At 36.1% G+C, this 23526-nt stretch overlaps 1 protein-coding gene across 1 annotated transcript in view; it reads left to right on the top strand.

Annotated features, from left to right (window-relative positions):
* TTC6 (tetratricopeptide repeat domain 6) overlaps nt 1-23188 on the top strand; it is a 220284-nt gene extending 197096 nt beyond the window's left edge. The window contains exons 26-31 of the mRNA XM_082385911.1: nt 4398-4471; nt 9731-9941; nt 12732-12884; nt 13723-13893; nt 21789-22014; nt 22463-23188. Coding sequence (XP_082242037.1) covers nt 4398-4471; nt 9731-9941; nt 12732-12884; nt 13723-13893; nt 21789-22014; nt 22463-22599 — 972 coding nt within the window. The 3' untranslated portion in view covers nt 22600-23188. The remainder of the gene's footprint in view (nt 1-4397; nt 4472-9730; nt 9942-12731; nt 12885-13722; nt 13894-21788; nt 22015-22462) is intronic.
* The last annotated feature ends 338 nt before the right edge of the window (nt 23189-23526 follow it).

Here is a 23526-nt window from a genome sequence, read left to right as displayed (position 1 = left end):
ACTATGGCCAACCAAGACCCTAGTGACCTAACTGCTGCTCACTGATCTGACTTCGTTGTCAGCGTTCTTCTTTTCTCCACTCAGGTTACTCCACTCTGGCCTTTTGCTATTCCTTGGAAATGCCAGGCTCCCTTCCTGACTCAGGGTCCTCACACAAGCTGTTCCCTATGTGTAGAATATTCCTCCTATTGGTTCACACCCTCGTTTCATTTCAGGTTTCTTCTCAAATGTGACCTCCTCAGTCAAAAAGAGTATTTTAATGAAAAAGGAATATTAAAAAATTAAAATAATCCCAAATAAGTCTGGAAAGAGAAAACAAAGGAACAGAAACAGAGGAGACCAGCAGAAAACAAATAATAAAATGGTAGACCTAAATTCAACCTTATCAGTAGTTACATTAAATGGAAATTGTCAAAATACACCAATTGAAATATTGAAAATGCCAGATTAGAATTTTTTAAAAGTCCCAACAATATTCTGACTGCAAGAAACACACTTTAAATATAAGATATAGATAGGTAAAAGTAAAAAAGCTGGAAAAAAAAATATGCCCTGCAAACACTACAGGCCTGCCTTGGAATTATTGCAGGTTTGGTTCCAGACCACAGAAATAAAGTGAATATAGCAATAAGTGACTTTTTTGTTTCATATAAAAGTGCATATAAAAGTTATGTTTATACTGTAGTCTATTAAGTGTGCAATAGCATTATATCTAAAAAATAGTACATGCCTTAATTAAAAAATACTTTATTGATAAAAAATGTTAAACATCATCTGAGCCTTCAGTAAGCTGTAAGTTTTTTGCAGTAGTGACATCAAAGATTACTGATGATCACAGATTACCATAACAAATACAATAATAATGAAAATGTTTGAAATATTGTGAGAATTACCAGAATGTGATACAGAGACACGAAGTGAGCAAATGCTTTTGGAAAAAATGGAGCTAATAGACTTGCTTGAGGCAGGATTGCCACAAACCTTTAATTTGTACAAAGTGCAGTATCTGCGAAGCACAATAAAACAAGATATGCCTGTAATTAAAAGCAAAAAAAATGTTTCTCCCCTCTGCAAATTTAAAAAATTAATTTGAAAAATTTTAAAAAAGAGGCTGGCTGAGGTAGACCAATGAAGTAATATATGACTGAATAATAAGAGGGCTAAATGCAGAACCAAGAGAGAGCAGAGTCTTAAAACCTAACCAGGGAAACATTTTTAGTGGGAATGATTGATTAACAGAAAGGTCAAGTAGGATGAGCACTGAACACATGTTAGTTAATTGATAGTTGTGTGATCTTCATAAGAACACGGGAAGTAGAGTGCAGCATTTAAACTGGAATTGTTTAGGAAGTTAATGGTTAAGCTTGTTGGATTGAGAACATTTGTTTATTTCTTTGTCCTCTTGAAAACCAGGAAGACAGTAAAGGAATAAAAAAGACATAATCCCACAAGGTTAAAGGTAGTGGAGAAGAGGTGCCCAGACACCCCAAACTACCATTCCAGATTTTAAAGCTTAAATATGAGTGGGTAGCCAAAGATTCTACACTTGAGGGAAGTAAAATAAAGAGTAAAATAAACACATTGTCATAGGGCTATGGGAATGGTGGGAGAAGGGGAGGTGTGTGGAGTGATGCTGTAAGGTAGCTAAGTTCTATCCTATGTTGGAAGTTAAACATGATAAAATACTCGTTATTTAGAAATTCAGAGGTAAACAGCAGAAGAAATAACAGCAAGATGTAAAAATGGTTGACCCTGGGGAGCGGGGCTCAGCGATAAGGAGAGGTGGCGTGGGGCATCCCTGTAAGCATTGTGAGTTTTCTAGTTTCATTGGACCCTCTACCCTACCCTGTATACATGAGTTACTTTGAGAAAAATAAAAATAAATTTAAAAATGCCTTTAGAGGCAGTTTACAAATTACAAAAGGAAATTGGACTTACTAAACAACAAGAAGTTGATGGCGTTTGGGGACATGGAGATGGTGAGTGTTGACTCTGCCTTCAGAGATTGATAGTGACAGGAACTAGAAAGACAAAGCCGTGTGTAGCTTGCGGGCAGGCAGGTTTGAGGGAAGGCATACTAGGTCGGGGTGGTGAGAAAAGGATTAAAGTTACAAAGGACAGAAGAAGATGATGGAGCAAGTTGCCAGAGATGGGAAGGATGAGGTCAAGAGCGCATCCTCTGACACACAGGAAGACGGTGCAGGCGAAGAGTCTTACAAATTAACTCATCAGCAGAAGGAAGGGAGTGGAGGGAATTTGCTTTGTATGTGAGTGACTCTGTGTGGTTTGTTATTTATGATCCATATTAGAAACAAAACTAGTGCAGAAGAGGAAAATCATAAAAACTGCAGTTAGCTTTTTTTAAAATTAATTAATTAATTTTTGGCTGTGTTAGGTCTTCGTTTCTGTGCGAGGGCTTTCTCTAGTTGCGGCGAGTGGGGGCCACTCTTCATCGCAGTGCGCGGGCCTCTCACTGTCGCGGCCTCTCTTGTTGCGGAGCACAGGCTCCAGACGCGCAGACTCAGTAGTTGTGGCTCACGGGCCCAGTTGCTCCGCGGCATGTGGAATCTTCCCAGACCAGGGCTCGAACCCGTGTCCCCCGCATTAGCAGGCAGACTCTCGACCACTGCGCCACCGGGGAAACCCTGCAGTTAGCTTTATTCTAAGTAATCCTAAGTCATCATTTGTGTCTGTTGCTGATAATGTCTAATGACCATGTAGCATCACAATGATTTTATATATAGAGTCAAGCTGACTTTTGTAAGTTTTATGTGATTATAAAACTAAACTTGGTATTCTCAGCCTTTTAAGTTTGTGGTCACTCCTCATAACTCCCAAAGTTAATGGGAATGTTTGTAATAAATCTCAGTTACACTGTAAGTTTGCCCCCATTTCAGAAAAAAAAAATTCTCTTAGGGGAGTTATCTGGTAGCATATTTGATTAGACAATAAATTTCTTATTTTCTTCCAAATAATTCCATTTAGTATCAAAATATGCTGGGAATCTAAGTGGGGAGTCCATATTCTCAGATGGGTCTGTGACTAATACCCTTCTCCTCCAGTAGGATCCAAGAGTGCTCAGTTTGACCGTACTGCTCTGTCTTCCACCCCCAGTATTAGCAGAAAACTTATTCTACCCCCATAAAACAGCCATCTTCCTCTCTCTAGTACAACCAAGGAAGGTTTGTGGGAGGATGAGGGGGAGGGGAAGGGGATGGAGGAGGAGAGGGAGGAGGGAGATTGTCGTTATGGTTGGGTCCTCCCTTGTTGGGTAGAAACCAGAACTCTGACACTTGCCCTTTAAGATTGTAGAATGCCCACATCCCAGCCTCCTGGAAATGAGAAAGGAGTCTGGAAGGGTTTCCTTTAGTCACTCCAGGGGACGATAGAGTACTCTCCACAGTCTAGCTTGGTCAGGTGAGCTCACAACCAAAACTGCCCAAGAAGATTCTTGCTGAAGCAGTCCTCTGGGAAAAAACAGAGCCATTTTTATTCCTTCATAGGCTTTGAACTCTTACTTTCGGAAGGTTCCTTCCCATTTTATGGCAAACATTGAAATCAATCTCACATAATTTATGTATATATGTACACACACAAATATACATATATATCTCATTGCAGTTGACATGATCTTTTGATATGTAGATATTTAGATATTTTATTTATTTCAGTTTAGTGGTGTTCTTATTTTGCTTCAGGTTTCAGTTGTTGATGTAGGGCTTTGAAAAGCTAAAGAGCTTCAGACACTGTGTCTCTGGTGCCACAGCGGCAGGATCTCTGGCAGACTTAGCACTTTTTAGTTCTCTTAACCTCTTCCCCAGTGCCATTCAGGTCCACCCCAGCTGACTGCCCTGACTTCAAATCTTGTGGTTAACGTTTCCATTGCTCCCTCTTGGGAGACCTCTAGGATCTCTGGGTAAAATGACACATTTTCCCCTAGAAGTGTGGGTTCCAGAGGTAGCAGCTGCTTTAGTTAATCCACATAGAGGCTCAGTTATGCCCTTTCCCTGGGCCTGAGTGCCTGTTTGTCCTATAGTGATAAGGTTCTCTGCAGGTAAATTTCTATCTCTGTCTGGATAGGGAAGTCTCTGGTGTTCATTGGGAAAAAACAATAAAAAGAAAGTAAACCTGATACCTCGTTATAATACCAGGCAAAATTACAGGAAAAGTGGACAGTAGCGCAAGATTCTGAGTGAGTTTTTGGTTATGGGTTTCCTCTGCTCCATCTGTTCTCGCTCTACATGTGATACTAAAGGAAAAACATAAGGGTTTTAAGAAGATGTATATTTTAATGCTTGTGTAAATTTTATTCATGGTAGAATCAATGTTAGAAGGAAGTTTAAGAAAGCACAAAATATAATGCTGAAAATTAACAAAAATTTGTAAAACTGTTTCAGGATTTTAAACAAGCTGCACTGATAAGCAAGACTAATGTGAGCCTTTGTCAAGCTACTGCCATATGCTATCACAGGTATGGGGTGCAATTTATGTTGAAGTGAGAGCAAGTGAGACCATCAGATTTATAATTAGAATAGAAGAAACAGAGGAGAATATTGTGGAAGTGACAGAGTACAAAAATGGAGAGAGGCACAAAGAATCCTTGTATCAGCACTCTTCTACCTACTAATAAACTATTTTAGCCAAGTCAGCAAGTAAATACCCGCATCATAGCGTTGCGGGTATCCATCTGATTCAAGCCCATTTATTGGAAAGGACCTTGGTAATACACAGAATGAAATCATGCATAACTTGAAATATCCAAGAATGAAATAAAGTTATTAACTTTGTTCATAAAATGGAACTAACTTTTAAAAAGCCTGTTTCTTGGAAGAGAGGTTGATTTAGAAAAATATTATATTTCCAAGAAAATTTTACATTTAGAAAGCATTTCTAAATCTAAAAATGATTAAAATAATACCAGTAAATATCTACAAGGTATAATAGAGTCTACAAAAAATATATTACTTAAAACATTATTACCTGTTTCTGGTATTATTGTAAAAATAAGTAAGTTATAGAAGGGAGAAAAGAACAGCTATATGAGGCTAAAATACAGAAGAAGATCAGTTTAAAATTTACTCTGAGATAATATTAGAGTATAGTAGATTGATTTTGCTAACTATAATACTTACATTTCTACACATATATTTGACATATAAAAATTAATTTCTAAACACTTTGCTTTTAAAAGCATAGAAATGCAGCCCATGAGTATTTTAATGTGAAATAAAGTGTATTTGGTTAAGTAATAGTTTACAGCATTATTTTTCATGAGAGAAACCATAGCAGTTAATTGGATGAGGAAATTAGGATAGTAGACTAGGCTGTGTAAATATACAATCTAGACAATGAAACATAGTTTGAATTATTTAGGAAATTGAAATTCTTTTTTTCCCCTTTTAGGACATAGCTAGTACACGTACATTTCCCTACGAGAATTAGATTTTTAAAATTTTATGAACATAGTAGTGTAATAACTGGAACTTGTGAAGGCGTTTTTGGTTAAAAGGCCTACACTGGTCTCGGACCTTTAATTTTGTACAGACAGCAAAACACAGTCACACCACTGTCTATTTTAATCCAGCAACCTTTGTACAATTCATCTTTTTAAGTAATTGTCATTCTTATAAAGAAATGGAATAACGATGACTGATGTGTTTGTTTTGGTAGGCGAGTGCAGGCCAAAAATGTCTGAGGTCATTGAATTCTCTTAAAACTAAAAATAGACACCAAAATTTTTCTCAACCTCATTCCGATGTTTTGCAACTATTAGAGTCAGTAAATTTCTCTGTGTGTCAGTTCCTGATCTCTTTTATGAAATGTAATCACTGGGTATATATGGCGGAGCCTCCTTAAGCTGATACTGCTTTGCAATTCCAAACAACCACCTTTCATCATCCCGCTAGAATCTCTATTGTCCTTTAATAAAAGTAGAATTTAAATCAACAGTAAAGCTCTGATAACTCATAGTCCCAATTCCATGTGTTTTAACAGTTTTACTGAATTTAACAATAAGGAATGTTTAGTGATTGGTTACATTTATTTCAGGAAAAATATTTTTGCTTTTCAAGGTGAGTTATAACTTATTACTACAGCAGCATGGTTTGTAAATAATGAGATTCACTATTGGCGTCTCATAGTGGAGAAAGTAAAAATTTTCCCATTTGGAAAATTTTTGAAAAGTAATAAATCTTTAAATTTTAGGGCTTTGATCTTTGAACTCGTGAGGTTGAAGACTTTTGAAGTGTGCCTTTGTATATCTCTGGTTCTCACTCTTGTGGTTGCTAGGAGACAACATTCCTTAGGCTGAATATCCTACTTGTTGCCCAATTTGGTCACTAAGAGTGTTAAGGTAGAGTTAATTTTTAGATCTCTTTGAGAAGCCTACCTTAAGATTAAAAAAAAAATGTCACAGAGGGAGAGCCTGGTGGCTCAGAGTTACATATTCTGTCCATTTTTTTACTTCAGCACATTTATTTTACCATTCTTATATTTGCATAAAATATTTCTGAATCTTCGACTCTGCAAGCCACATTCTTTAGTTTTGGGAGGTATTTATGATTTATTTGTACAACTCAGTAGGGCACATCTGGTCACCTATGTGATTAATTTGGAAAATGAGGTGGGCCTTGGTGTCCGTGGCCTAGCCTGCAAGCTGAGCACACGATTCTTAGTTAATAGACACCATAATGAGAGGCATGCACCTTCCGTCAGTGATCACGTTATTTTAGATTTATACAAACACTTTTTGCTTTAGAAAAACTAATTTCATATACTTTTATATTTGTGTAATTGGTGTTTAACAATTTATGTGCCAGTGAACCTGTATCCTGATATAAGAGACACTGCCACATTTTTTCATTGTCTAACTGCCATGTGATTATTTAACAGGCGCTCCAACCTGCAGGGCACTGTGTGATACACACATCTTCAGAAAAATGAAGTTGCTGTGTCTATGGAGTTTTTCTTTTTTTTCTAGTGGTGGAGGGGGCTGGGAGTCTCTGGCTTTGGCTCTCTCACCTCCTCTGGACTTGATGTTTAGTTCTCATCAGCTTTGAAGAGCTTGCTAGGTAGCTTTCGGGATCCCTTTCCAGGTTTAAGGTTTAAAGATTATTTACTTAGTCAGAACAGACTAGATGTTCATTAAACATTAGTGCTGGTAACTAGATGTGTATAGAAAAATAGCTTCAATTCATTGCTTATTCTTTTTCTTTTTAAATTGGTTAGACACTTCGAAGGGTGAGATTATGTTTTATAAACCATATATCGGCATATGTACGCACAAGGATTTTAAATCTCCCTCTGGGTAAGAGGGGAGCAATGTGTATGATACAATTTGGATGTAAATATACAAGAAGCATTTCAATGTTTTGTGGGAAAAATATGAGAGAGCTGGGGTTACCCTGTAAACTTCAGTCTACATGGTCACCATAGGTATGCATCATAAGTAAGTAGTTCACTATCCATAGATAGAAATACTGAGCATAACAAAACCTACCAACTAAATGCATTTTTATACAGGAATACTACTGTGTAATTATTCTTGATAAAAAATTTGTTATTTATGCTAGAATTTTTTCTGTAATACAGTGAGAAAGTGGCTACAAGCATTGTGACCTTATGTTCAGTGAACTTTTACTTCTCAAATAGTGCCAGTTATCACGAAGGAGGAGGATAGTTTCATTGTAAACTGCTTGAGGGAAGGGAGCCCATGTTTTCTTAGTGAGAATCCACAGAGTGAACTCAGAAGATACCAGTTGGCTCACGTATGTGAATGTTAACCTTCCCCTGTTTGTAACGTCAGAGGCCAGGCTTTCCTGGTGCTTCACTGTTGATTCTTGTGTGATCTTCTGACACAATACTTGGTGAATGCTTTTGGGTAGTGTTTGCCAAAACATGGAGCAAATATCATGAGTAACTCCATTACGTTTCATGGTGTGCACAAACATTAAAAAAAAGTTGAATCACATTATGAGAAGCTGAGTTGCTTTTCAGTTTCAAAGTGAATTCTTTCTCAAACCTTCTGAATACATCAAGGAGAAGGTGTCAGCTAAGAGTTAGTCTTTAACATCTTTCCCACACTTTGTAATAGATGGTACAGCTCTCAGGTTTAGTTTTCTGCAGACTACACTATCCAACTCCAATATTTATTTATTTTCATGGTTGCCTTCTGTTTATGGCATGAGATACTGATTTTGTATTTGTGGTATTGAAATTAAGTTATTTAAAAAAATAGATTTACTTAAGTAAAAGAGTGACTTGACTTAAAAACACTAAGTAAACGATAGTGTAGGTGGAACATAGGGCAACTGTCACAAAGGAGGGGCTGAGGTTTGGGAAACAGTATTTTAAAAGATAATGCTGAGTAATATCTAAGAGATGATAGTTTCTAGAACAGTTACCCTGGGTTCCATGTATTTTACAAAGGAAAAGGTAGCAAAGTAATGATGCATCTCATAAAAATTTGAAAATTTTTTGAGAAGTAATGAAAAGAATGGAAGGCAGATAATAATCTTTATTGGGTGAGGGTCTCTGTGCTAAGGGTTTTTCACATGCTGTCATTTGATCCGTCTAACAATTTTGAAAAATTACTATTAATTTGTATGTTCGGGCTTAGGTTTGAACTCCAAGGCTTTCTTCTGACTACACTGTTGAGATATCAGCTCACTGGCTCTTGTGCACCAACTACAAGTATGTTAAAGGTGAAGAATGTGGGTAGAGATGACTGTGGGAAAGCATGGATTTTGGAGTCTGGCTCACCTGAGTTTAAGTCCCAGATATTTACTCTGTGCAATCTTAGCATGCTATTTACTATGCTATTTACTATGTGCAAACTTTTCTGAGCCATGATATTCTTTTAATCTATAAAATATAAAAAGTTATAACAAGCTTACAGAAATGTTAGAAGGATTAAGTAAAATCACATATGTAAAGCACTTAGCACAGTACCTGGTAAGTAAGCAGTTATTCAGTGTTAGTGCCTTCATTCTATTAAAAAAAATTCTAGACTCTCCATATTAATTGAGATTAAAAATAATTATTAGATATGCATGTGAAGTGGAAAAGTGACTTTATATACCCATGGACATGGGAATATTCGATTCCTTCAACAACCCTCTCCTCACCATAGGAGACTAATTAAGGAAGATAGAGAGACAGAGTTATCATTTAGTCACATATATTCACAAGTTAATAAATAAAATGCATTTTACTTCTTTTTCTCCCCTCCTCTCTTGGTGTCCAAAATGAAATGGGCTGCCTTTATAGAAGATCTGAAGTAAGAACTCCCATGTGATAAAAATTTAGCTCCTTTCATTATAAAGGACATATTAAATAAATAACAATGAATTTATTTTAATCTGATTTAAATAGTGTATTTTATCAATAATAGCATATATTTTTCTATACTGGCCACTGATAACTGTTAAAAACAGGTTCAAGAATGCCATTCAGATTTTTATAATTCTGAAAAAGAACTCTAGCATGTCATCCCAGCATATTCTGCTATAAAAATGTCTCTTACCTCCCCTCTTTCCTTTTACCAATATCTTTAAAGAATCCATCAGGCTTCCTCAGGTCATATGGACTTACACAATTAGTTCTTATGATTATAAAAAATAATAAAAATTAAATTTTTTTAAGGTCAATGCATTTCTTTATGAAGAGGTTATATACAGGAAAGCAGTTAGATTATTCACCAGAAAGCATCAATATTTTAATTTATTTTCAGAAATAAAGAGTTTGAAGAAGCTGTCAATTTCTTTACCTGGGCTGTTAAAATTGATCCATGTTTTCTGGATGCTTACATTGGACGGGGAAATTCTTACATGGAATATGGACATGATGAGGCCATCAAACAAGCACAGAAGGACTTTCTGAAAGCACTGCATTTTAATCCAGTCTGTACAAAAGCCAGAATTTGTTTAGGCTATAATTTGCAGGTAATATTGTATAACAACATTTTACCATGAAAGCACCTTTGGACAAGAAAAAGAGTATATTTGGCCTTTTAGTGGTGATGGGGATACATGATATTTCTTTGGCTATGAACATTTTACCTTTCTTTTCTTATTCGTATTCAGAGCAGCAGTGAGAAGCAGGGGTTTGGTGAGTTACAGGGAGCCTGCCTGGAGAGCATACCCAGAGACCTGGTGTGATAGTGAGATGAGGATCTTCTGAACTTGAGTTTCCTTAACGCCTGCACCCCTTTCTACCTCACCCCCTTATACCTACCACACTTATAGACAACTTTTAAGACTTGCCTGATGAGTTTCACATATAAGAACCTGCCTAAAATTTGTTTCACTAGCTTATACCTGGGCTCCATAGGTTTTGGCCTATTAAATTAGTGAAAAGCTAAAGGGAATAAACAATGTATGATCTATGCGATGGATCAGACAACCACTGTATAGGGATTTCTGAATTCAGGTCATCTTCCACATGGCAGTGAATTAGAACATACCAGAAGGCAAGAGATCAGGCATTTGTCCTTCCAGCAAGTTGGAAGGGTGTTGCTCTGTTGTGTTGTCAAGCAGGTCTCTGAGTGATCTCTGGGACACTCTGACCTGACCCATGCGCTCACCGAGCTATTTGCGCTAACAAAAGATGTAGTGGTATTCGTGGAATAAAGTGCTAGATGTGTTACATTTTCCATGAAAAGGAAAGGAATAATCTTTTTATCCCTTTTAATATTAAAAAATTTAAACAGTGGTCCAAAGTATGTTTTAATTATGGTAATTTGCAGAAATTCCTATTAATAATCTGTCATTAAAGTTGAATTTTTTTTCATTTAAAAGTAAGTGAATAATATTGATTATTCACTTACTTACTTACTTAAAAGTAAGATTAATAATATTGGAGGTGGTTGTGGGTTTGGTTATAGTGAGGTATGCCCAAGAACTGATTAATAAGGGAAGTAAGATTGCCTTCTGAGTGTTAAACATAAAATTAGCCATTATTTGATCACAGTAGAAATTTGCAAAGTCAATTTAGAGACAGGGTGACTCCTAAAACAGCTAGAATTTACTGCAATCAAAAGAAATGTGTTAACAGCATCATTCATTGCATTCAACAAGGATTTACTGAGCACCTAGTATAGGACAGGAACTGATCTAGGCCTAGTGATACAGCAGTGCCCAAAATACACTGGTTCTTCCTGTAGAGTTTACTACCTACTGGAGAGATAAGCACCAAGCAGTCTTATTAATAATTATTTAATTCTATTCAGGATAAGTGCAACAAAGAAAAAGGATGGGTTTTAGGACAACTTATAACAAGGGAACCTAGCTTCATTTTAGGGGTGAGGGAAGGCTTTTTGAGAAATTAACATTTAAACTGAGGTGTGAAAGACTAGTAATTAGGACTAGGAGTTAGGGCTTAGAACACGGTGTTCCAGAGAGAGGGAACAACCTGTTATAAAGTCTTGTGAGAAAGAGACAGAGGGCTCAAGGGGATGGAATGTTATGGACAAGGGGAGAGTGGTATGGGATGAGACTGAATTGAATAATGACTGGAGGTGAAGGTCTTTTTAAATGGTCCAGGTCAGTTAAAAATGTGAATGTCACTCACCAGAGTAGTGACATCAGATTTGTGTTTTATGAAGATCTCACTGATATATATCAACCTGAAAGAGGATTGAAAAACACATTAGTGTGAGGAAGACTTGAATCAGGAAAGGAAGGACTGAAAAAGGAGAGTTAGAGAGGCCCATCAAATCCTGTTTGGGGGAAGAGTGACCATTTGTTGGACAAATATGAAAACAGATACCCCTACTATGTGCCTAGCACTAGAGTTATGGAAGTGAGCAAAACAATTGTTGTCAGGAACAGACAAGTTCAATTCCTTGTTTATCAAATGAACATGTGGTGATGATGTTGGTTTCCACATAATTTACTGTGAGGGAGAAGCTTTACTGGTTAAAGAACAATGTCTAGTTAACTTATTAGTTATATTTCATGTTAGTTTTATGCAAGAGTCACTGGGCTTTGCTTGGTTTATGTGAGAGTCCGCTTCTGAGGCTCTGGCAAGTTGGGATTTTGAACCCACAGGAATAAAGGACAGTCCCTGGACTGTGCTGAATTTATCAACTCACTGCCTTCCTGTGATGAGGTATTTAGTTGCCAAATGGCCTTCTCTAGGAAATACTCTGACATCATTCTGTTAAGTATCCTCTCCTAACCTTCTTTCTTTTCTTCCAGTTGGTGCTAAGGTTGGTATAAACACCTGCTTGGTAGATTGGCATGCAGTTTTCATGGAATGTGTGATGCTGGTACAATTTATCAAATAGGTTTTACACCATTAGTTTATTCATTTACTTATTCAACACATATTTATTTTATTATGTATAGTATGTATAACTGGAGATTCAATGCCAAGCAAATAGACAATTCCTGCCTGTGTGTGCAGAGCTCAATGTAAAATTTGTGGTGATTATCAGAAGCATTGGTGTTTCTCGTCGTGGTCAAGATTTTATGTTGTTCAAGACTGGTGTAAGAGATGACTCTGACAATTAGATTTATTTCAGTTAATTAAAATTTCAGCATAAATGCTCAGAGGTAATCAGTCAATTGAATGCACTCACAGTACAGCCTACTTCCTTGTTTAAAATATCTTAGATTAAGCACAATATAAATATACCCTTACTAAAGGATTTATTTGATTAAGTTAGAATCATAAACATTTGTCATGATATGGACAATTTCCTACTTGGTGTAAATGGAAAATTATTTTAGGCCCAAGGAAAATTCCAGAAAGCTTGGAACCACTTTACCATTGCCATAGAAGTTGATCCGAAGAGCTACCTAGCCTATGAAGGAAGAGCTGTGGTCTCTCTTCAGATGGGTGATAATTTTGCTGCAATTCAGGATATAAATGCTGCCATAAAGGTAAAAATCCACTCAGATTATATTATCATTAGCATTAAATTAACATCATCAGTGAATAAGATCAAATAAGAAGTTCTCTGTTGCTTTCTAAAAGTGACTTGTAGAGAAAATAATATTTGTATTTTTTCCCCAGGAGATTCCTAAAGAGTTATTATAGCTTACCAGTTTTATAACCTAATGCATTTAAAAAATTTAAAAACAAATTCCTAAGAAATGTTGATTCCTCTCAGTAAATGCAAATGTATAGTTTCATGATACATCAGTATTATTGTGTAATAAAAAATGAATGCAAAAAATAAAATAACGTTCTGGGTTTGAAGGAACTAAAGAAAGAATAGTGTAAATCCCCAGCTTCTTCTGTAGTGAAATGGCAAATAAAAAATGCAGTGACAGAAAATCTGCCTTTTTTCTTCTAGATTTCGAATTCTTTTTCTGTAAATTTAGGTAGATGTTGTAATCTTTGAGATGAGAAAAAGGAAAGACCTGAAAGATAATTGCTACTACATAGGACAAATAAACATGTTAACTATTTAATTTCTTCTCCAGCTTAACAGAGCTAAAGAGATGAGCTTTTTCCCCCTTGCATCTATTCTTTGGAAAGGAACTGAGTAGAGCACTAATATTATTTGTTTTATTGCAACCAAATCAACAAAGTGTTGACCCTGAACCAACTTCATTTGGAGTTGTTTCTCAAAATATTTGCTCTAATGGGGTTTCACCTGCCCTGTAAAATTACTAGTTTCCCACAAAGAGATTTCATAACGTCCATTTTTGCAGACATGAAATTGGAGATAAGTACTATTCCCAGATGCTAAATACTCATACTATTATATCGCAGATCAATACTAGAGCAGAATTCCTAACAAATCGCGGTGTGATTCATGAGTTTATGGGTCAACAACAGAACGCAATGAGAGACTATCAAGCAGCAATTTCTCTAAACCCCACGTACTCGCTGGCTTACTTTAATGCAGGAAATATCTACTTTCACCACAGGCAGTTTTCCCAGGTAATGTGAATTTTCCTTAACATTTTCTTTTTGACCGTAAATGCTTTCTCTGCTACATATAGTTTCAAAATGCAATCCTTATATGTCAGGCTAATTTGTTCATTAGCTCTTCAAAATTTTTTTTCTCTTTCATAAAAATGTTTATAATTATTTATTAAATGTTTACACCTCTATGGATTTTTTCTCCTCATTATCATCAGCCACTCAGCACTCATCCAGTAAACATTGTTTTGGACTTCTCTGAGTGCCGGCAGTCGCCTTGCTATCCATTGTCACCAGCTTCCAGCCTGGAATCCTCTGCTCTTTGCCCCCACTTAGCCAAATCTCAGATTTCCTTCCAGACTCTCTTTCATGATGTGATTATCTAACTCGTCTTAATTTCTACCTTTTCTAAGTTTCAGTCACATGAGCACTTGACTGGAGTAAGGAGATATGTGTGTTAGTTCTGGTTTTCATGACAACTAAATCTTTTTGGACCTCAATTCATAACGGCTGAAATGAAAGTGCTGGGTTATTAGATGATATTTTTTATATTTTGAATTTATTTTATTTGAACTGTAATGCATTGCATGACTCAAACGCTATTTTTTGTGTTTTTTTAAATCTATATTCACTCTTTTGTTCTTTATCTTCAATTTTATTTTGTTCTTTGTCTGTCTTTTTGAGTCAGAAGCTTAATTCATTTATTGTCACCCTTTCATTTATATTGTGATAAATTGTTAAGGTTATGCCTTTTCCCCAAGTACTGTTTTCAGCAGTATCCCTTGTATTTTGGTCTTTAATGTTTTTATTTTTGTTTTCCCAAAATATTGCACTTGAAAGTTTATTTCTCCTTTGACTATAGAATAAATTAATAGGGCACTTAAAATGTTCAGGAGGAAGGGCTTTTATATTTTCTTATATTCGAGTGTAATTAGTCTGTATCCATACTTTTTTTTTTTTAATTTGGTTTATCTTGGACAGAGAAAGGTTTATTCAAGTATCCTATAATTAGTGTGGCCCTATATAGTTTTCTTTACATCTCTTGTAATTTCTGCTTTATGAAAATTGCTGCTATTTCATGTATAGATGTTCATACATATTACATATGCATTGTGAATTGTAGTCTTCAGCGTTACAAATGCTTTCCTTTGTTTCTCTTTGGAATAAATTCTCCTTTATCTGATGTGAAGATCCTGACCTCTGATTTCATTTGGTTTGCTTTTGCCTGATAGTCCTTTCTCCTTCCTTTTATTTTCAGTGTTTAGAATCTTTTGTTTTAGCTGTGTCTCTTTTATACAGCATAGAGCTGGATTTTGGTTTAGATGACAATTTGAAAATATTTATCTTTTAATAGGTGGGTTATATCCCATTGACATTTTGGCATGGTCAATATGTTTGGTCTTAGTTCTGTTATTTTATATCATATTTTCTGTTTACATGTATTTAAAATATTTTATTCTGTGGTCTGTTTTATTTAAAAATTTCAGAATTTTTCTAATATTTAGGAAGGTTTACAGTTTGCTTTAGTGATGACCTTTATAAAAATACCTTTGTACCCTTACTTCCTTATTTCTTTAGTTCTCTACTATGAAGAACAATAAAATGACCCTTTAATCTCTTCCTCTCTTATTTCTCCCTCTCATCTATTAGTCAATTTTAGTTAATAGTATACTCTTTTGAAAAATGTTTATATTTATATCCTTAAATATGCTTGAGCTTGTTCTGTCAGCTTGCTTTCCACTCTCTCTGTATTCTTCCATTTTGTTGTGTTTTCGTTATTCCTACACTGCCAGAGTATTTAATATTTGCATACTATTTTGTTACCTTTATTTCACATTTAGTCTTAGTTCTTCAGTTAAATATATTTAAGTCTCATCACCAGGCTTTTTGCTAGTTTCCCTCCTAACCAATCATTTCTTGGTGGTCTGAAAGTAGTCTTCTAGTAGAGTCCTGAGAAAGGGTTCACGAGAACAATATTCCTTGAATTGTTTCATGTTCACAGCTGTTAGCCTGCAGCCTTTATATCTTACGACAGCATGTCTGGGTTTAGAGTCCTTGACTCATTTTTTCTTTCCTTGAGTGTTTTGTAAGTGTTGTTTCACTATTTTTTTGGTGTTGCATATGTTGGTGTCAAAAGCCTGATGCAAACCTGATTTTCGTTATTGGTGACTTCTTATTGTCAGGATAACCAAAGTTTTAATTTAATTTAATTTAATTTATTTATTTAGTTTAAGTGAAAAGTTTTTTTTACTTAAAAAAAAGTATGTGTTAGAGTTAAGCTCTCGGGGTCAAAGTTATCAAGTACAGAGTGCGCATTTTCAATATGTAGATTTCAGAAAATCTTTGTTGAATTCAGTGTAAATAATTTTCTCTGTTTCATTGTTTTGATTTTCTTCATTGGGGATGAATACCAATGATTATAAATAGGATGTCTTTTGACTCCTATATGCCAATTATTTTTTCAAATGTTTTTTATCTTTTAATATCTGTTTCATTTTCTTTTGCATCTCCTAAATTTTTACTGTGTTTTCTATTATCCCCTTGTTGACCTTATGATTCAGGTTTCTTTAAAACTTTTTTTTTAGTTCTGTCCCATTTCTGTGACATATCTTCCTGGCCACCTCTTTTTCTAAGATCCTTTATTATTTATTTATTTATTTCTTAAATGCAGTTTCTTCCTTAACAATTTTTTTCTAGTTTATTTTATAATGTTACATTATAATTTTTATCTACATTGTAGGAATACTTTTTTTCCGGTCAGTTTTTATGATCTTTCCAAAAATTAAGCTCTTACTTTTTTATCTTTATGTTTTACAATGAAGGCAGGCAAATTACTTTTCTGTTCCTTATATTTGAATGAGATAATTTTTTTTTTTTCTGGACTAATAGCAGATTTTCTTGTGAGAGATAAGGTGATAGGCCCTGGTAACTTTCGAGTTGAGCTACCACTGATGCTATTGCAAAGGACTTTACAGTATGTCCTTTCTAGCCTAGCCTGGTTTGGGAAGGCTTCTACCACAAGCTCTCTGTTTCTCAGAACTTTTCACAGTCCTTGCTTCTAAGATAACATACTCATTTAAAAAAGTTGTTTTAATTGCTTGCATTTTCTGAGATTTGTAACCTCTGTGTTCTCCTCTAACACCCTATACTGTCACCATACCCCTTAAAAATGATCTTTGGGGCACCTTTATCTACCAAGAGGCTAAAGTCCTTGTCTGTAGTTTGCTGGAAAAGCTGAGCAGATATTTCCTGATTCTACTTAGTTCTTCATTCTTTCAATCTCCTTATATTTATAATGTACCTGCCATGTGCTAGGAATTAAGACCCCGAGGATACAGAGCTAAACAAGATAAGGAAGACTTCTTTTATGATGTAGCTTACATTTTACTGGAGGAAGAAATAGAAAATAAACAATATTAGTAGTGACAAGCATCTAATACCATCTTATTTAAGCGTCATTATATCAGTACTAGCATACTGTGTGGGACTATATGAGATTACCTGGGTGGATAGTATAGATGGAGAGAAAGGGTTTAAGGAGCAAGCCCTGGGGCAATACCAATGTTTAGAAGTGAAGCAGAGAGGAGACTCCAGAGTGTAGACCGAGTGGGGAGTATCCAGTCAGGATGTTGAGAAGGAAAGCAGGAGAGCATGATATCACCTCAAGAATAAAGTACTTTAAGAAGGGAAATGTGTCCTGTGTCAAATGCTGCTGAGAAATCAAGGAAGGGGAGGATGGAGAAAGTCATTGATGACTTTGGCAAGAACATTGTTGGAGTCGCAGTGGCATCAGAGCCTTGAGCGGAAAGGGTTGTAGAGAAAATGTGAAGTGAAGAATTAGAGACAGTTCAAGTAGTTGAAGAAATTCTTCTGTGAAGAGAAGTAGTGAAATGGGGGTGGTGGCTAGAGTGGAGTAAGGTGTTTGTATTTTTAATTTTTTAAAATATGAGGGATGCTGATTCATGCTCCTGTGTTAATGAAAGGATCTAGTAGAAAGGGAGAAATTGTCGGTGCAGGGGAGAGTGGCAGGGATAATTAGGATCAAAATCTTTGAGGATTTGATGGAGCTAAAGTTTGGAAGTTCCAGGGGTGGCCTTTGAAGGGAGCAGGACACACTATCCATTATGTCATGAGGGAAGGCAGAGAGTTTGGGCACAGCTGGCTGTAGATAGGTAGATTTTGATAGTAGGTATTTCTCTTAAATGATTACATTTTTTTCCATGGAATAGGAGTACCAGTTACCAGTTAAGAGTGAGGGTGGACAGGTAAAAAGGGGGAGAGTATGGCTAGGAGTTTTGAAGAGAAAAGAGAAAATGTGAAATAATTGTTTTAGAGAGCGGTAGGGTGAACGTTCTAGGGAAGTATAGTAGAACCACCAGCCAACTTCAAGTTCTCACTTGAGGTTGTGGTTAAATTTAAAGTGAGATCTTGACTCCATACGGCTTTGTGTGTAATTATTTCTATACAGATTCAGTACGGCTTTCTGTCACTCCACAATTGTTTCTGTGTGTTAGTCTCTTATCTCCTCATTCCAATTAAGCTTTTTAATGCCAGGAATCACACTGCTTTCTCTTCTCTCCATATTTCCTTACTCAGAAAGCCCATCTATACCCATGGCTTATACTACATGCCAGCCTCCAGCTTTCTTCTGAGCTCCTAACCCATATTTATCACCAGTTGCTAAAACTGGATGTTTTACAAGTGCACGAGAGCCAAAACTGAATTCATCTCTCTATGCTCTACGCCCCGTCCGGCTCTTCTTTGTATAAACCCTGTCTCAATTCAAGATGTCATTCCATGGAGTCACCTGAGTAAAAATATTAGCATCAATTGTAACTTTCTCTTCCTCAACTTCTTCATCTAATCAGTCATCTAATCCTGTCAAATTTCCTTCTTAGTTTTTTCTCAGATATGCTCTTTCCATTCTATTTCTACTGCCATTGCCTTAGTTCAGCTGTTTCCCAAGTTAGATCAGTTAGCTTGCTGACCCCTGTGATGAGGCTGGTTGACCTCAGTGGTGAAGCTAGCTGCTGGGACAGAGAATTATCAAAGGTATTATTATATAAGGCACGAATGAGATTGTCATAGCTCAGACCTCAGACAGCTCAGTGGCTAATGTTTTCCTAGGCTGACAGGCCAGGGTCAGTTGCCTTAAACTTCCTCAAGCTCAGACCACTCTCTGGCTGGGTCTTGGCACTGTTGCTCTGCATTGTAGAGTTAGTTAACGAGCATTAGACAAACACAGTGCCCAGGGCAATTTTCTGTTTCTATCAGTGTTTAAGGCCCACATGAGAGGGAGACCCTCACATTTAAACTTATTTGTCCTTAATCACTCTATGGACATCATGTATAAAACTATTTGGTTAGATCTAAAGTGAAGTTTGATCTTTGATTTTTTTTTTTTTTTTAAGTATGGCTCTTTCACCTCCAAGCCGGGGACACATCAGCTGGGCAAATATTTGATCTAAAATGTATTCCGTTCTCTGTCTTGATATACTGGATACTCGGGCTTTGCAGTATGTGCTCCCTTCAGAGACAAGCAGACTTTGAGAGTAGTTATCCAGCTATTTTGGTGTGCTCTATGCTTCTTTGTGGAGCAAATTCTTCTATTTCCGGTCCATCCTCCCCCTCCCCCTTTGTTTCTGATGTATGGAAAGAAGATTTAGGGCGAGGAGGAAGGGTCCCTCAACAGACCAGATAATCTCTAAAGGGTTAAAACATGTATGTGTTCTGGCTTCTTTTATGGTTGGTTAGTGACTTAATGGTTTTAAACCACAATTGGATGAGCTACATGCATGTGTCATGAATTACAGGTGACTTTTAAAAAATACCTGGATCTGCTTTCTAAGTAATTACAGATATGAGGGCATTAGACCAATTGTTAAAGCAAGGCCATCTATTGTGGTAGGCGTCTTTGGCCTCTAACTACTTCATAGTTAATACTCCTGTTCTTCAAGTAACCTCATTAAATTTATAGGCTTTCATTTTCTAAGTAATATGTTTTCAAAGCTGTAATAGAAAGTTACATTGTTCAAAGTTAACCATACTATTGTGTTTTACTAAGTTCATTTATTTTAGCTGAGGTAGGCATTTGCTTCTACCTGATTGCAAGTCATGCTTTTGTGATGTAGAATTGTGTAACCTTTATTGATCATTTACTGGTGAATTAAAGTGAAACAAATTAATTTTTGAAGGAAGTCTTGGCTCTGCTTCGAATCATTCCCTTGCCTCATTTATAATGACTGTGAGTCCAGCCTCCTGTTCAGGAGTGAATTCTCTTTAATTTAAGCTCGTCACAGAGGGATGTCAATTCTGCTGCCATCTTAAGGGATCCTTAAATTGCACGTAACTACAGCATAGAATAGCTCCCATTCTGGGATGAGATGGGTTACACAATCTTGATCTAATTGCTTCTCAAACGTCTCAGGCAGTAAAATTCATGGAGTATTACCTGAGGGCTATGAAGTCTCTCCATTTGTAGACACTGGCAAAAAAAAAATGATGTATCAATAAAAATTGACTGAGTCCTTACTATATTCTGCATATTGTTCTCAGTACTTTACCTGTCAGGTCACTTAATCCTCATAGCAGCACTGAAAGTAGGGTTCGATTTGTTGCCTCCATTTTATAGACGAGAAAAATCGAGTCAGAGTGTTTTAGTTACTCACCCAAGGACATAGAGCTAATAAGTGGTAGAACCAGAGTCTGAACCTAGAAATCTGGCCCCATGCTCTGGGCTCCTGGCCACCATGCTCTCAATGTTTCACTTCACCCACAATGGAAGTGAACTGAGGACACATCCCTGGGAAATATAGAGAAAAATAGTTCCATGAAGAAGACTGATAGAAAATGATCAGAGAAGTAGGGGAAAAACTAGGGAGACACCCTGTCTCAAGGACAGAGAGAGTTTTAAGAGGGAAGGAGAGACCAAGAGCATCTGTGCCACAGAAATGCCATGGAAAGAAAGGACTAGAAAATGCCTACTGGGCTTGACGACATCTTCAGCCTTAGCAAGAGCAGACCTCACGGGCTAGGGGGAGGTAGATAGAACCCAGACTGTGCTGTACTGGGGAAAAGTCGAGTGGTAAGGAATTGGAGACAGCAAGCCGTATTGTTAAAAATGACTTTTCCTTTAGGGAAGTTTTAAAGTAGGAGGCACATTTTCCATCCATCACAGAGTTAGAGATGAGAGTCCTACCTTGAGTAGTAGGGTGTCTAATCGGTGATGAAGGACCTGTTTTTTAAAATTTTCTAACTTATGTTAATCAAGACCCCAACACCTAGTCAATGGACCACACTTTGGAGGGTCCCTTCCGGCTTGATGATGAGTTGTAAATCATCTAGAGTTTTTGATCTTCTTGACAAGCTGATTTTAATCTTCTCTCTTTCTTCCTTATAGCTTTTCATAGTATAACGGAGTTTTTAATCTCTTTTTGGTATGGTTTAGAACTTTATTTTCAAAATTCACTTCTCTCTTTAGCCCTTACTCTGCTTTTATATGAAAAATGTTAATTTTTGAACTTATATTTCATCCTCCTGTGTGACCTTCTTTTCTAACTTATATTTTACTTTTTTCTAGTGCTGTACAGGGATGTGAGATTTGTGTGTGGGTGGGGGGGAGGTGGTAGTGGAACATTTCACCTCAGCAGAGAGTATTTTATCTCTGACACGGTCTAAAACTGCTGATACATGGTGATAACAAAAAGCAGACCAACTATTGGTTGGCTTTATTATTGTCTTTTACATTCTCTACAAATGCTGGCACCTCCTTATCATCTGTATCTGGGATGAAATGCTTCCACTATCTCCTCAGTGTGCCACTGGCCTTAGTTTTATATTAAATGTGTTTCAAGTTGCTGTATAGCTGCCAATTAAAATATATTCAGATTATCATTATCTTCACATTTTTATAGGCTAGTGACTATTTCTCAAAGGCTTTAAAGTTTGATCCAGAAAATGAATGTGCTACCATGAATCGAGCTATTGCAAATACAGTACTAAAGAGATATGAAGAAGCAAAAGAAGACTTTGCATATATAGTTGAAAGCTGTCCATTTTGGGCTGCAGTATATTTTAACAGAGCATACTTCTACTGTTGTTTAAAGCAATATGAACTAGCTGAAGAAGACCTAAGTAAAGGTATATTTTTTTGTAATGTCTTGAGTAATATTACAATGGTTGATTTGTTTGTTTTTAGATGACAAAAGAAGAAAATCATCAGGTCTATTTGCCTAGATAAACTAACATTAGAATTAATGGTTTTATATATCATATCTTTAATGTAATCAGTATGGATTCCTTTATGTAATAACTTATAGCATTGGTAAGCTAAGACAGAAAATTATTAGGGAAACCATACATAAACATTGCCAGCCTTTCAAAAAAGACATTGTACTGTGTTTTCCCAAGTTAATTTTCTTAGAAAGAGTCAATGTTTTAAATTTAACTAAATAATTAGGTACATATGAGGGAAAATGTTTTCAAATAGGTAATGCTAAAGTTCTTATATTATAAAATTTTGATTTAAAAAAATGAGTCTTTTTGAGTGCTAGCATAAAACATATCTTGAAATTTTTTTCTTTTACAGCTCTGTCTTTGAAACCTAATGATGCTCTAGTATATAATCTTAGAGCAGAAGTTCGTGGTAAAATAGGTCTGATTGAGGAAGCTGTGGCTGACTATAACCAAGCCCTTGATCTTCAAGAACGTGCCTCAGTGGTATGACTACATAGACCATGGATTCTGTAGCAGTTTACACAGCTGTTCTTCCAGAAATTGAAACGTATTTGTTGCTTTAAAAAAAGTTTGCACTATCTTCATTGTTTTGTTCTTTATGTTTAGTCTTTTATATAATTCTTTAATGCATTTTAGCAACACCTTTTTGTTATATATTAATTATAAAACTTTCAGATCATTTTCTGCAGATTTGGAACAACTCAATAATTGAATTTCTTCACAAGGTGTAGAATTTAAATGAGAATGTTTCTCAAGGGACATATTAACACAAAATATTGTCTTTAAAGTAAATTAATTCCTTTTAAAATAATACTGCGTGATTTTAGAAAAAGTCTCATTGACATTTTCATCAATACCTAAATGTAATCAACAGTATCCAGATTAAAAAAAATAGAGAGCTGATGACTAAAAAGAAATTGAAGTCAAGCACATATCCTCTCTCCTCCTTTGAACAGGATCTACACAGGTCTGTATTCTTCCTGCTACTCATGTTTTTCCAACAGATAAACACGTCCCTCTTTTGCATGTTGCCTCCTTTCCAGAACAGCACCTATAAAGATTTTGAGCGTCTGCTTTCCTTGAGATGCCTCTGCCTCTTTAATGCACATGTCATAAAAGTATATTAAAAATCTGCATACACTTATAATTAGTACATCATAGAACTTGATGAGTAGAAATACATCAAAAAACAGCTAAAATTTCTTTTTTTTTAACATCTTTATTGGAGTATAATTGCTTTACAATGGTGTGTTAGTTTCTGCTTTATAACAAAGTGAATCACCTATGCATAAACATATATCCCCATATCTCCTCCCTCTTGCGTCTCCCTCCCACCCTCCCTATCCCAACCCTCTAGGTGGTCACAAAGCACCGAGCTGATCTCTCTGTGCTATGCGGCTGCTTCCCACTAGCTAT

Source organism: Balaenoptera borealis (genome assembly GCF_965194805.1).
Source record: "Balaenoptera borealis genome assembly, chromosome: 3".
NCBI lineage: Eukaryota > Metazoa > Chordata > Mammalia > Artiodactyla > Balaenopteridae > Balaenoptera > Balaenoptera borealis.
Note: the sequence above shows the minus strand (reverse complement) of the source record. Positions and strands in the feature narration are given on the sequence as shown.